The 16,914-nt window shown below is 31.8% G+C and overlaps 1 protein-coding gene across 3 annotated transcripts in view; it reads right to left on the bottom strand.

The window, feature by feature from the left end:
* Positions 1-16,914, bottom strand: part of LOC134711833 (TSC22 domain family protein 2-like) — a 61,083-nt gene that overhangs the window by 19,575 nt on the left and 24,594 nt on the right. The window contains exon 3 of one of the 3 annotated variants that reach the window (XM_063572759.1): positions 16,161-16,193. The exons of the other annotated variants lie outside the window; for them this stretch is intronic. Coding sequence (XP_063428829.1) covers positions 16,161-16,193 — 33 coding nt within the window. The remainder of the gene's footprint in view (positions 1-16,160; positions 16,194-16,914) is intronic. 3 annotated transcript variants of the gene reach the window in all.

Genomic DNA, 16,914 nt, shown 5'->3' with positions numbered 1-16,914 from the left:
AACATATGTCAGTGTGTCAATCTAAATATAAACTGTGGATACAGTGATATGTCTTGTCAAGCTATAATTTTACTAGTATGATGCAATGCGATCATGTAGTGAATTTGAAATGGCAACACTATTGTAACAGGCGCGGATCCAGAAGGGGGGTTCCGGGGGTTGGAACCCCCCCTTTTTTTGGACGATCATTGCATTTGAATGGGAGCATGTAATTGGAACCCCCCTTTGTCCTGGGTTAGGAACCCCCCCTTTTTTAAATGGCTGGATACGCCCCTGTGTAAAGAGTTCCCAAATACTTGGTATTCCAATGTGAAGGTTGTAAACATTGTTTCATATGCTTTTTTTTAAGTATCTGCCTTAATTATTTCATACAGGTGATTTTAAATAGATTTCCACTTAAAAAAACACTACCAAATGTTTGACCCCTCCCCTCATCCTGTTTAAAAAAAAACTTCAGTTGACATCACCCAAAAGTTTATCTTTTCATGCAGCAACCTAATGCATCAATTGTTACATGGCATAGTTTTACTGTGTGGAAATATCCATTCATTTCAACTGATGAAGTGTAGATAAATCAGCCTTAACCCCTCTGTCTAAATATATTCCCCCTTTTTTACATTTAAGCTAGAAAAGTAAAGTGTAATTTGGAACACTATCAATTTGATTGTCTTAGAAGAATCTATTACCTACAATTGGCAAAGGCTTGTGTGGGTCATAACTGGGACAGATATCTGTCAGCAGCAGCCTGTCTGATATAATTGAACCTATCTTTCTTGGTCTATTTTTAATTCAAAGTATTAGAGCTGCCTTAGATTACAATATTTTTTTTCTTTTCTTAAAAGATGTTTTCCTTGAATATGAACATATGACAAATATTGATATTATTTATTCCCCCCCCCCCCTTTTTCTCATCTGCAAGATGTTGAAATCATACTTAAACCTAGTTTGATTTGGAAAAGCAGCAAAATATGGGTGTGATGTTTAGATGGAAGGTTTATATGTCAGTATCTCTTTCTGAGGTAGTCTGTATGACAGTAAAAGTTTGGTAAGTATGAAGACAAAGTAAAAGACAAATAGGTTACACTTTCTCTTAATAAGGAAACATTTAAAAATTTGGTAAGTGTGAAGGTTAAAGACAAATAGTTTACACTTGCTCTTTAACTGAGGTCATCTGTAAAAGTTTGGTAAGTGTGAAAGTAAAAGACAGATCATAGTTAACACATTCTCTTTCTGAGGTAATCTGTTAAGTTTTGTAAGTGTGAAGGTAAAACACATAGTTTACACTTGCTCTTTAACTGAGGTAATCTGCAAAAGTTTGGTAAGTGTGAAGGTAAAAGAAGGATAGTTTACACCGTCTCTTTATGAGGTAATCTGCAAAAGTTTGGTAAGTGTGAAGGTAAAAGAGGGATAGTTTTCACCATCTCTTTATGAGGTAATCTGCAAAAGATTGGTAAGTGTGAAGGTAAAAGACAGATAGTTTACACCTTCTCTTTATGAGGTAAAGTTTGGTAGGTGTGAAAGTAAAAGAGGGATAGTTTACACCGTCTCTTTATGAGGTAATCTGCAAAAGTTTGGTAAGTGTGAAGGTAAAAGACAGATTGTTTACACGGTCTCTTTATGAGGTAATCTGCAAAAGTTTGGTAAGTGTGAAGGTAAAAAACAGATAGTTTACACCTTCTCGTTATGAGGTAAAGTTTGGTAGGTGTGAAGGTAAAAGACAGATAGTTTACACCTTCTCTTTATGAGGTAAAGTTTGGTAGGTGTGAAGGTAAAAGACAGATAGTTTACACATTCTCTTTCTGAGGTAATCTGTTAAGTTTTGTAAGTGTGAAGATAAAACACATAGTTTACACTTGCTCTTTAACTGAGGTAATCTGCAAAAGTTTGGTAAGTGTGAAGGTAAAAGACAGATTGTTTACACCGTCTCTTTATGAGGTAATCTGCAAAAGTTTGGTAAGTGTGAAGGTAAAAGACAAATACATGTAGTTTACATCTTCTCTTTCTGAGAAAATCTGTATAGGTCTGGCAAGTGTGAAGCCAAAATAAAGATATTTTACACCTTTTTATCTGGGGTACTCTGTCAAGGTCTGGTATTTATAAAGTGTGAAATTAATATACAGATTATTTACACTTTCTCTTTCTGCTGTACTCTGTTACAAAATGATTCCTGTGAAGGTATCAGAATATATGTAGGAAGATGATGATAGTGATTCCTTTATGTTGAACGTGAGTTTGTTTAATGGTATATATAAATTCTTTTTACAGGGGTTATAAATCCTGCCTAAAAGATACCCGAGTCTTACCAAGTATGTTTCTACATCTTATAGTGTAAAAGGGTTTTGGACACCTTAAAATGAACTACTGGTACACATCTCAACATAACATTATCCCATTAACTATAAATGACAATTTATTTGAGAATACATGTAATAAAGTTGTCATTATTAAATGCTTATGGTCTAATTATAACTTTGCTTGTAAAAATATGACAAAATTATGTCTCCATGTGTCAAAATGATTAGTGACCTGAATATAAACTTGGAGAATATTTTACTAAAGCTAACCTAATGACCTAATCCAGAACATCATTTTGTGGTCTGGCCCATCAAAACAAATAGGTTAGCTTGCTCTAGATGGAAAAAGAACAGTGTGTAAAATTCCCCTGTCATAATCAATATAAAAGAGGGACGAAAGTTACCAGAGGGAGAGTCAAACTCATAGATAGAAAATAAACTGACAACGCCATGGCTAAAAATAAAAAGACAAACGGACAATAATTAATAGTGCAGAAGACACCACATAGAAAACTAAAGACTAAGCAACACAAACCAAAACTTCAAAATTCCAGAAAGATTGGCACTGAATCATTATTGTCAAACAAAATTGAATTTGAGGGCAAGTTTATATGGAATCCAAACAAAACTTTGCTGATGTTATTATCCTTATTAAATTGTTAACAGGGGCAGATCCAGAAAATTTCATAGGTGGGGGCCCACTGACTGCCTAAGAGGGGGCGCCCCGGTCAAGCTTCAGTGATTCCCTATATAATCAACCATTTTTTCCCCAGAAAAGAGCTCACCTCCCCTAAATCCGCCTCTGGTTAACCAGAAAAGGAGCCATAACTTCAATTTTACCAATATTAACAGAGTTGATGTAGGTTAGGTAAAACTCTGACTACTTCATCATCTTATATCAATATGCCCCTTTTACTTTTGACAGATCATAAGTACTAAATGTTATGGATTCATCATTTATGTCAAATTATGTGGCAATTTTATCCAATTTTATGAAATATGTTGACGGTGTACTGTCTGTTGCCTTGAATAAACAGGAAATCTGTTGCCATATTCATGAGTGCAAAAGTTCACCAAGGAAAAATTAGTCCCTTCTGAAGTCAATGAAAACATCCCTATTCAATTTAAAAAACTCAAGTTTGTGATATAAATCTAAAATCATAGGCATAGGTAAATAAGTTGGAAAATTTGATCTTATAAATCATTTTAATTGTCCAATTTCATCACAATAAAATAACTGTTGAATACTAATGTGTTTCTATATATGCAAATGTGTCCTACTTTTAGAACAACCTTGAACTAAATAAACAAAATAATACAACATCTTTCCTATAAAAAATACATCACAAATACACTGTGTCCCTGAACTGAAGTCAAGGGGGTTTCCCGAACAATAAGCAATCAATTAACCAAAGAGAAAAAAGAACCCTAATACAAATAAGGAAATACCCTGACCACCAATATCAGATTTTAAATATTTTGTAATCGTAGGAATGTAGTTGTTATTAGCTTATTTAATTTGTTTTAACAATAGCATTATAGTTGTGTGCCCTTCTTAATCAGTGTTTTAAGTCACTGACCTTCTTTATTTAATTACATGGTCTACAAAGATATATTCTTATTTAAGTATCTCATTTTCTTTTCAATATAAACGTTTATCATACAACAAAGAATGGAAATTTATCAAATAAGATTATGCATTAATAAGAATACCTTCAAAATAATTTAATTTATTTACATTCAAATCATCAGACAAATGGTTACCTGAAATAATCTCCTAACAGTTCTGGTCAATTTTGATAAGTTTAGTTAAATGTAAAAAGCAATACTAAGCTGTGAATTTATGGATCTTATATAAATGCTTTTATCAAAATATTATAATAAATCCAAATTTTAGGGTGCCAACCTCCCACTTTATGTTTTTAGAAAATTTGGTTGATTATATAGGGAACTATTGGAACACCCCCCCCCCCCCTCTTAGGCAGTGAACAGGCCCCCTTATGACAATTTCTGGACCACCACTGCATTCAGTTGCTGTCTATTTGACTTTTACCACATGTCTCCTTAAATCAATGCATGACAGATGCAAACTTTTCAAAATCAATGGACAATGAATACTGGATTAGGTCAAATAATCATCATTGAATTGCTGAACACAGATCAATGTCTGATGCAAGTGCTACTATATACCAAAGATCAATGGCTTAGTAAAGGTTAATCTACAGTAAATCTCACCTTATTCAACACTGTCACATTAATTAATACTACAATGTCTTGTCTAATGTCTTGTACATGTTGTCAAAGGTGAGTAAAATAATATAATTCTATATATTATAAAATGACATTAGCTATTCCAACACTGTACAATACACTATTTCCTGGTACAACTATGATTATTACAAATGAGTGCATATAACCTAGTGTACGTGATAATATTGACAAACAAAAGGAGGATGTACTCTTCAGTCTTTCAACTCAGCATAATACATGTATTGCGACTGTTATTGTATTGCATAGATCACAGTAATATAACGACTACATAATAACTCCTAACAACAGAACAGGCAGTACATCATCAGATGATCTCATAATCTGGCAAACGACTATTTAGTACAAGGTTATCGACACTGCACTAATCTGTTTCAACTGTAAGTACACATAGATCAACCTTCTATGCTACTTAAAAGATAACATGACAAGGAGAAGTGAAATATCCCCAACCATTGTATTTTTGTGGTATACGAGTGTCTGAACTAAGTATTTTACTTATTTTCATCACAGTTTGGAACTTTCGTAATTATCCCTGTAATTCTAAGCCCTAATCTCCTAACTCCTCAAGTCAATCGTCAAATCAAACAGACTGTATAGTACATACAAAATGACTCTGCCAAGTATCAAAACTGTCATACAAACAGTATTCAGGAGAGAATTGTGTCAGATCACAAGGTGTTATATTGTGTTAAAATAATGAAAGAATGTTCAGTTAAATAATCTCAAAAAAATTGCAAATCAAAATGATAGTTAATAATGGTCAACAAAACATATTTACAAATAAACCTAAAAAGAGTTTATGCTTTCTGTTATAAAACAGTCTTTCAGTAAATTCTTGGCAAAATGTTTTTGTATAAATGTAAGTAAAAGAGAAGACAAAGTATAATTACTCCTACAAAAATTGTCAAATCAAGTTGACAGCACAGTGAGCTAAACGTCACATGATAACAAACAATTCTACTCTTGAGTTTTAACTGTTTTCTAGAATGATGACTATGAGGAGTTGTATTCCTAATTTGTCATCGTGCTATAAGAGTTAAATAATGGTCAAATTCCTGTTATTCCCTTGAAAATTGTCAAATCAAAATGATATTGTAAGACAATCTAAGGATAAAATCTCACAAGTAAGAATTTACTGCTATAAAAAGTTTCAGTGCTATAACTTTACACTAATGCAAATGTTAACTACAGACACCACACTACTTGTATTGTTTGCACAAACTAAAAGATTTTAATTTACTTTCCTCTTAAAGAGCATATAAAACAAAGAGAGACAAATCTTACCAGTTTTATACTTTTTGAATGATAGCCACATTTATCTCCCCTAGAAAAGACATAATATTACAGACAAAAAATAATTGAACCGCCAATGATGAATTACATTTCCTACATGCTACAAAAACAAACAAACAAAAAACTTTTCCTGGTTAAAATTTTTATAAAAATAATCAAATTGTACAATTGTATAAAGATGGACAAGAATTAAAATGAATCATTTTTCACTTGTTGCATCACACAGAAAATATAGAACTTCATCTTACAAAGAAGGCATTGGAAAAATGGACTAACTATCTCACAATGCTTGTTTTTCCATGTCTAAATAAAAGAGGGACGAAAGATACCAAAGGGACAGTCAAACTCATAAATCTAAAACAAACTGACAACGCCACGGCTAAAAATTAAAAAGACAAACAGACTAACAAAAGTACACATGACACAACATGGAAAACCAAAAAATAAACAACACGAACCCCACCAAAAACTAGTGGTGATCTCAGGTGCTCCAGAAGGGTAAGCAGATCCGGCTCCACATGTGGCACCCGTTGTGTTGCTTATGTGATATCAACTCCGGTAAATAGTCTAATTCGGTAGGACACATTCATGAAAGGGAAGGGGATTGTAGTTACGATGTAAGGAACATATCCAATATCATTTGTGAAACGGTTATTCCATAACGGTCAACCAACTCGTGATGGCGTCGGTAAAATTTACTAAGGGATGATTTCAACTTCACCATTTGAAATAAGTTTGGAACATTCTTTCTACAAAAATTGAAATATTGCTTTTGTTGATACCACAAAGCAAAATGACTTTTGAATTAGCCCCATCATGTTACTTTTTACACTTATGCTGCTACATCCAAATTACACTTTTTTTTAAAATAAATATGACAATAATATTTTTTAATCTAGAATTTGACATACAATTTCTTGATAGTTCACCACAATGTTAACATAACCAATATTAAAGCATATCTTAATTGCAGACACCAAACGTATTTGCTTAATATCTGTCAAGCTTGGGAAAACTTCCCTTTCAAAGAAACTATAATACTAAGGGAGACAAATCTTACTAGATTCATACTTTTAGAAAAATAGTCACATTTATCTCCCCTTCAAAAGAATGTCATTTTTTTATTTTCAAATAAAATAAACAAAAAAATAATTTAACCTTCACTATATGATAAATAGACAAAATCATAGTTTTCCTTGATAAAAAGTCTAATAATTAACAAATTGGATTTCCTTGATAAACATTGCCAAGAATTAAAATGACCTATGTTTTACTTGTATTAAAGTCATATGAAATGAGTGAGTGGTGAAAAATAATGTTTATCCAATTCTTGAACCAATTAATGTATATATCACAAAAACTTAGTCCTCTGTGCACGATGTTATAATTTTTTACGCAAATACATCGTGTAATTGTCAATTTTGTTTTCTCTCTGTCTGTTATGATTTAACAAATATGGCTGCTCATTAAATGCCGTATTTTGACGCCGAAGTTTAGATTGTCACCTTTATAAGGTAAACAAATAGCAAAAAGCATGGGTATTGAGCACGAGTTTAACATGTACAATCAGATAATTGTTTATTTTAATGATAGATCCATGCGTATTGTGATCACCAGATTTTTACGAGGAGGGTTACGCTCAAGTCACTATGCATACGGAAAATATGTCAGTGAATTGCTTCCTGGAAGCAAGCAATTAAAAATAAGTAAACTTCTTCTAAATGTGGACAAATTAAAGAATTTTCCTCATAAAAAAAGTAAATGTACATAAGTTTTATAATGAAAACTATCCATTTAGTTATAAAAAATATATGCATATTTTTTTTAATTTGAGGTTTCTTATGACTTTAACACTTTGTCACATTGTGATTTACTACAGTTGCCTAACTTAACTTCTTGATTTTGCAAGAACTGGAGAAATATTTCTATCCTAAAGAACATTTGACCAGAGTACATAGTTATTTTATAGTGCATTTCTTTTAGACAATAAATGAAAATTCCAAAAAAATCCCACCTGCGCTTTCTCAATAATATTTTTTACAGTGTGTTGTACTACTTTTGGGAGAAATTATAGAAAAATTACCGGTATAGAAAAACTTCATCAGCTGTAACTCAAATGTGGACATTTTATGTTAATAGGACTTGGAGTCTTTTGACAGCTTCAGACATACTTATTTTTATGGTTTCAGTTACACCTGTCACCTTCACTTTAATAGTGACCCAATTTTTTTTACAGTATAGCCTTATTGCAAATTAAAGCATAAAACATGAAGGAATTAATTGGAAAGGGTATAAAATAAAATGCATCGATAAATACACTGTCCACAGTAGGGACTGTATTTGCCACAACTCAAAATTATCAAGCTCCAGACCAAATATTCAATTATTCTCCTTCATAGAAGCCAAGAAAACCTAATCAAAAGTTTCCAATCCAAGATATTACCGAAGGAGTTGAACAGTTACAAGTTCTCATTAGCCAATAAAAATCATTCTGATGAATAAATGTGACAGGTGAAAACTGAAAAGTACATCCTGTGAGTTACTTGCTATGAAAGTTTCACAAAACTCTGTCAAGTGATTCATTAGCAGAGTGACAGATGAACTTTTTATTTGTTCTCCTTGTTTTTAAATCAAAATCATTTTATCATCACATTGGAGAAGTTAGAGTTATCTTCCTTACATCATGTAAACATTTGTACTTGACAAATACATACAGTCATGGGACAAAAGTGAGTTCCCACTCAAAAAATGTCCTATCATTTCAACCAAAATCGATATTTTTCAAAAAAATATTACCAACTAACTGTATTAGCGATTTTTATAAAATAGATACCAAAAGATGTAAAAATGTCTGAAATTTTATTGTTTATTCAGTCATAATTTTCTTGAGTTTTGTTTTCATTATCTGATAAGTTAAACTCAAATGCAAATTTTTACGAATTTAATTTGGTTAGAATGATAGCAAACTTTTCAAGTTTGTTTTTTTCATTGTGTTTATCTCGTCAGAAAATTAAAATGAGCATGAATAATGTTATAACCAAATAAACAATAAAACTTCAGATATTTCTACATCTTTTGGTATCTATATTTAGAAAATCGCTCATACAGTTACTCCGTAATAATTTTTTGAAAATTATCGATTTTAGTTGAAATGATAGGACTTTTTTGGACTGGGAACTCACTTTTGTCCAATGACTGTACAATAAAGCATGTAACAAGCATATTGACATACTTAACAGCTTGATAATACCTAAGTATTAGAGAAAAAATGAATGCAAATGTCAATAACCATATCAAGTGCTTAATCTGGATGACAACACAATAATTACTTTAGCTATGTGTAGCTATAAAGTTCATTAGTTGTGTTTGTCCCATTGACACAAATAAATGTTGAACATTTTTTAACTTTCCCACTTGCTGTCCACAAATGAAAACATTTTATGGTGTGACCCAGTCCTAAAGTTAACTTCTATGCCATTTTGAAGAATTGTTCTCATTAACAAGATACTTTCTATGGTGCTATATACTTTTTACACCTTTTAATACAAAATTTCCAAAAGAGTATCTTAAAATACATCCCTGCAATATTTTAATATGTTTAATATATTTTGGTAAACCATTATATCAAAGAAACCCTTAATGGTTACCTTGAAGGGTGAAATTTAAAGTCTTTTTTGGGGACTAATGACTACTGATGTGTATTTTATTCATACATATACATAACTTCCCACACTTAATGGTCCTCATTAAGCTTTAAGTTGGTTCAAATCAGTCCTTTTTAGGATTTAAATCCAGTAATCATAGAAAAACAAAACTCAATTTTAGTCTATGTGCTATGAGGCCCTGGGAAAACATTGAATATTGCTTACTAATGTTTTAAATAAAGCTTTAATAACTAATTAGTGTTTTGGGGGAATACACACACACACACACACACACACTTACATACAACTTTTATAACCAAATATTGTTGTTGTCTAGCAAAAATAATGTTAATACTGTTGTTTCCACCTATATCTATTTGTTTACTTATTCTTAGGAACTGTGTCAATTGTGTTGTTTACAGTATAATTATCATTAGTCAATTCAAGTATGCATGATGTAAGATAGATAACTCTAACTTCTTATTGACCTGGTACACAAATTAATTGTAATGCATCAGTGAAATAAAAACTTTCAAAGTCATTTCATACTTTGAAAAAACAGGTTTTTAAAACAACTTCAAGCTTTGACAAATGGGTAATTTTGTATCTAAAATTATTTAAAATAGTAAAAGATTGAGAAAATAGATACACATTAACCAAACAGAAATAGGTTTTAAACTATGTTTGATTTATTTCTGTTTTCTAAATGTCCATCAAATCTCACTATTTGGTCAACTCCTTTCAGGCATAGTTAGAGTCAAATCATGATGCTTAGGAAATTCATTCAATAATTACATGAATATATACTGGATACTGTATCAATAAAACCTGAGAGAAATGGTATGTGTATCAACTATTCTTAGAAAAATGAGGAACTCTTCCTTTTAGAGACACAGAAACAATAGTATAGTTGAGTTTTCAATTGTGGTGACCAAAAGTTAACCTGTTGAAATTCAATTATAATAAATCATATAATTTCAAAATGAATGTTTTTTATAAAATGAATGCAAAATGTCTGCATACCATATAATATACATTTCTACATTTTGACACATGTTTGACCAACTGATAGTGTCATGCATAAACTTGAGAATGGAAATGGGGAATGTATCAAAGAGACAACAACCCGACCATAGAAAAAACAACAGCAGAAGGTCACCAACAGGTCTTCAATATAACGAGAAATTCCCGCACCCGGACGCGTCCTTCAGCTGGCCCCTAAACAAATATATACTAGTTCAGTGATAATGAACGCCATACTAATTTCCAAATTGTACACAAGAAACTAAAATTAAAATAATACAAGACTAACAAAGACCAGAGGCTCCTGACTTGGGACATGCATGTCCACTTTGTCCACGCTTGTGCAATTCTTGTGCATGTTTATGTAAAATATCTGTGTTAATCTATGGGATTATATAAAACAATAATCAGGACACATACATTTTGTAATCATACTAATAAACAAAGTTAGAATAAAACATGTTGGAGATTGTATATTGGAATGTAGTAGTATAAAGTACAAATTGTGCAATAATTATTGTTTCTATTCTGGTTTAATTAGTTGTCTAGTTATTTGTACTTATTCAGACATAACTGAAGTACATTGATATATGGTGTAGAAAACAAACATGTATATAACAATAAACACTTAACCTCAAGGAAATACTAGCTGCAGATTTTATTCATACTATATGTATATGAAGAGGGCCACTTGAAAAAAAAATACATCTAAATAATTTATTCATTGCAGAAATTTCCACCTGTTTTTAATAATGAAACTGTTCATCTTGCTCTGTTATCCATAGTCCATAAAGTTTTTGCTTTTAATGTAGTTTTGACACTCAATCAACAGGCCTATATATAATACATCAATTCCTTAAAGTTTGGAAAAAAAATTGCCACAGAAAACAATCTGAAATTCAACCAATGACATCCAAGAATAGCTTTTCTGTATAATGCCTAGAAGTAAAGTGTTTTGTCACTTTATAGTCAACATTCATATCAAATTTTGAAGAATGTTTCAGAAAACATATAAAATGTTAATAGATAATGGAGAGACATCTTTAGTAATTATGTTCTATATCTTAAAATGCCTACCAAACAAAACAAAAAAATCTGACCAGGAAAGGTTTTATCACTCCTACTGTAAAGCCATAAATATCAAGTCAATGTAAACTTAAAAACATAATTCATTTTGATTGCAATATTGTTTACACTGAGTAAACTGTCATCCAACTGGGTCTGGGTCACACAGTAAATTTCATATTGTCCAGAAACACAAAGAAATATCAAAAGTAGACCTTCTGAAGGATGCTTGAATAAGACAATGACCACCAGACCATACTTTAATCCTAGAATCTGTAAGATGGGGTAGCAACAATAAAAACACCTTTTGAGACAAAACAGAAATGACTTTACTGGAATGGACCTAAATTTCTCTAATAGAACAGTGGATTATATATAACAAGGATAAATTCTGATGTCCTTAAATAAAGACCATCACTTCACCTAATTAATGGCAATAACTAGAAACTACTAGTTCATACTTGATATATCTAGAGATGAAATAATATGTCACTATGGGTTATCTCTTTGTAGATAAACAAGATTATAATACATCTGTCCCTATCTAACATTCAGTCATCATTATTTGAAGTATGTGTATAAACATACTTCTCCACATAGGATCAAGTTTCATTCATACTTATACTAGTGTGGGAGTATATATATGTAATTTATTTTTCAATCCAACATTTGAGATTAAAAGCAAAATGCTGAATAAGCAAGAACACTGACCAGTAAAACTTTCAATAAATCCTTTCAATTAAATATTATTGTATGGTCCTCTTTTTATCTAAGGCACTGGTTAAATAATAGCAACAACATAATGTCCCTTCCATAAAAACTAAGTAATCTTTGAAGGACAAATGAACACTTAATTCATTCATGGACAGGAAAATATCTGTCAAGATTCCTGATTTTGGACAGACATGTAACAACTTCGCTGACAAGGTTCATAATTTGAGACAGACTTGTTACAACTTCGCTGACAAGGCTCATGATTTGGGACAGACATGTAACAACTTCGCTGACAAGGTTCATAATTTGAGACAGACTTGTTACAACTTCGCTGACAAGGCTCATGATTTGGGACAGACATGTAACAACTTCGCTGACAAGGTTCATAATTTGAGACAGACTTGTTACAACTTCGCTGACAAGGCTCATGATTTGGGACAGACATGTAACAACTTCGCTGACAAGGTTCATAATTTGAGACAGACTTGTTACAAATTCGCTGACAAGGCTCATGATTTGGGACAGACATGTTACAACTTCGCTGACAAGGTTCATGATTTGGGACAGACATGTTACAACTTTGCTGACATAAGGTTCCTGGTTTGGGACAGTCATGTTACAACTCTGCTGACATTAGGTTTCAGATGTAGGACAGACATGTTACAACTCTGCTGCCAATGTTCCTGATTTGGGACAGACATATTACAACTCCCTTGACAAATTTCTGATTTCGGACAGACTTGTTACAACTTCGCTGACAAGGCTCATGATTTGGGACAGACATGTAACAACTTCGCTGACAAGGTTCATAATTTGAGACAGACTTGTTACAACTTCGCTGACAAGACTCATGATTTGGGACAGACATGTTAAAACTTCGCTGACAAGGTTTCTTATTTGAGACAGACTTGTTACAACTTCGCTGACAAGGCTCATGATTTGGGACAGACATGTAACAACTTCGCTGACAAGGCTCATGACTTGAGACAGACATATTACAACTTCGCTCAGACAAGGTTCATGATTTTGGACAGACATGTTACAACTTCGCTGACAAGGTTCATGATTTGGGACAGACATGTTACAACTTTGCTGACATAAGGTTCCTGATTTGGGACAGTCATGTTACAACTCTGCTGACATTAGGTTTCTGATGTAGGACAGACATGTTACAACTCTGCTGCCAATGTTCATGATTTAGGACAGACATATTACAACTCCCTTGACAAATTCCTGATTTAGGACAGTCATGTAACAACTCTGCTGACAATGTTCTTGATTTGGGACAGACATATTACAACTCCACTGACTAATTCCTGATTTTGGACAGACATGTTAAAACTCTGCTGACAACTTCCCTGATTTGGGACAGACATGTTACAACTCTGCTGACAAGGTTTCTGATTTGGGACAGACATGTTACAACTCCACTGACAAATTCTTGATTTGGGACAGACATATTACAACTCCTCTGACAAATTCCTGATTTTGGGACAGACATATTACAACTCCACTGACAAATTCCTGATTTTGGACAGACATGTTACAACTCTGCTGACAACTTCCCTGATTTGGGACAGACATGTTACAACTCTGCTGACAAGGTTTCTGATTTGGGACAGTCATTACAACTCTACTGACATTAGGTTCCTGATTTGGGTACAAACTCTGCTGCAAATGTTCCTAATTTTGGACACACATGTTAAAACTCTGCTGACAAGGTTCCTGGTTTAGAACAGTCACGAGTTTTCTGTCTTCATTATATCTGTAACACAGATGACAAAATGCAGGTACACAGGTAAACCAAAACACCATGATAACTTTTAATGGTACTTCTAAAATCATACCCTTCACACTCTTATGTCTACCATCTGTACTTCAAATCACTGAATATTAAAGAAACACCATGAATAGCCCAGAAAACAGGAATATAGTGTCCCAAAAGTCTTTAATATAATGCTTAAGAAGATTTTTCGGGGTTTATATATTGTCTTTGGATTTCTGCCAATGACAGTAAAGTATGTAGTATTGATCAAGATTCTATACCATGCTTACTGCACAAGTGAGTTATAAAGTTTCACAAAGGACTAGTATTCCTGCTAGGAAATAAAATGAAAACAAAAACCAATCTTCCTAGACATCAATGTCAAATAAAACAACCCTGTTGATGCAGATCTGTGTAGTATGTAAATCGATTGTAATAACATTTTTACAATAAATGTAATAGGACTGTAATATTAAGATGTAATAAGACTGTAATTATAAGATGTAATAGAACTGTAATAATTATATGTAAAGGGATTGATATTAAAATGTAAAAAAAGATTGTTCTAATAATTTGTTTAAATATTTTTATACTTTGTAATTGGAAGATTGTAATAATATCATGTAAAAAGATTGAAATATTATGTAATAGGATTGTAATAGTATGTAAAAAGTTGTTCTTATATTTGTTTTAAGATTTTTATGCTATGTAATAAGAAGATTGTAATAATATCATGCAAAAATATTGTAATGATAATATGTAATAGGATTGTAATAAATAATATGTAAAAGAATTGTAATAATAATATGTAAAAAAAAATAATAATGATTTGTAGTAAAATTGTAATAATCAATATTCCACTACCTGTTTCTGACAAACAAAGAAAAGTCATTTGAGCATGAAATATAAATAAGGAAGATATAACTGATTGGTAACCTTTGATTGTGTTGGGGAGAAGATACAGTGAAATAAATAATTTGGATGAAAAAAATAAAATTGTGTTTTTGTCACTCAATTTGTTTGTGTCAGTATACATTTTTTAGGTATTTACTTTTGAATATTCTCTTTATGATGTATTTTTGGTTATTTTTCTATTTCATTTATAATATCTACCTGCAAATGAAACCCTAAGTACCCATTAGGGCCATCATAAACAATAAGGACAAAGAAAGACAGACATTACCATTTCCATTACAAAAGACAGTCAACTGAACACTATAAAGGTAACCAACATTTGAGCAACACAAACTCTGCTGAAAACTAGGGATAACCTGAGGGTCTCCAAACTGGTAAACAGCTACATGAAGGTGGAAATACTTTTTTAAATTTCAAGAATGTTTCAGATGGAAACTCTATCAACTGAGAAAATAGACAGATATATTTAGAATATAGCAAAGCACTATCAACCAATGAAATCCAGGGATTTAATGTTTCTTATAATTGAAGAATTAATGTAATACATGTTCTTATTTAAATAATAATTATCCTAGGCTATTGTTTACTAAGAGTTTAAAACCATAAATTTCTATAAATGAATAATAACTGCCCATAACCACATTTATCTTGTTAACAAGATTTAAAATAACTATAGATGATTAACGCTTACTTAATTATGAAGAAAGGGATTATCATTCTCTTTTAAACACATTAAAGTTTAATACTGTTCAATTAAGATTTAAATTCATCTCTGTCATTGAGACCTTATCAAATGTAATCATAAAGAAACAAAGTGATAAGAAAACATATTATAGCAATATGGAATGATTCTTAATTTCACAATCCCCCCTCCCTATTATTATTTTAGATTCCTCTTAATTGCATAGCAAAAGTGTCAGGAATATTGTGCAATAAAGGGAATATGCATTTGAGAGAGAGACAAGTTTGACATATGGACTCAAAAAAGTGAATATTCACCATTTTTATTGGGAAATAAAAGCATATTGTTATATAAAAACAGACACACTAAAGCATGTAAAGACGCATGATGTAAAGCACAAAAAGTTGTTATAAAATCTTGTAAAAACACCATTTGCCATGATTTGGACATGACAAAATTTCAATTTCTAAATAATATAATGGCAAAATACTTGCATTTTTCCACGAATGGTACACTTTTTATCATTTCTAAAAAGAAATTATGCAATATTTAAAGAATTTATTGTTTATTGGGAGAAACAAGTTTTTACATTTATTTTTTCATAGAAGAGATAGCCATCATAGGAAATATTTGTGTACACAAATAACAGGAATATACTATGAAGAGGTATGGGATACAGTGGGTGTTTAATGACGGTATTTGTAACATGTAACATTTAAAAATGTAGAAATACCATAGTTCGAGCAGTAACAACATGTATGTATGTATTTATAAACAATTTTCTACAGTTAATGACGATGAATTACAATATTACAGATCTATAGATTATAAAACATGCAAATTGTTTTTTTACCGTGGTTTATTCCTGCTGGGTACACTAGCTGGCCATGTATGGTAAACATTATACACTCCGGCACTATCCTGAGAAACTGAGTAAAGAGGGTAATATGGATAATAACCATAGTAATAATTCTGTTCTGTAGGTGATGTTACAGCTGGGGAAGAAGAACCAGCCTCTGGTATTCCACTAACACATGAAACACTACTCCGTCCTGGGTGCATTGTGGAAGAAGATGACTAGATTTATACACTTTCTAATTGAATAAGAACTAAAATCTATCCACTATCAAGTTCTATACCGGGATGAGTGACAATTATCAAATATTGTCCAACTTGTTAAATCGACTACACATGGCAGAGTTAATCTAGGTCGTTGAAATGAAAATGACATGATATTACACCGCATAC

The sequence above is a fragment of the Mytilus trossulus genome, chromosome 3 (assembly GCF_036588685.1).
Source record: "Mytilus trossulus isolate FHL-02 chromosome 3, PNRI_Mtr1.1.1.hap1, whole genome shotgun sequence".
Classification (NCBI taxonomy): Eukaryota; Metazoa; Mollusca; class Bivalvia; order Mytilida; family Mytilidae; genus Mytilus; species Mytilus trossulus.
This window is presented reverse-complemented; position numbering and strand designations above follow the sequence as displayed.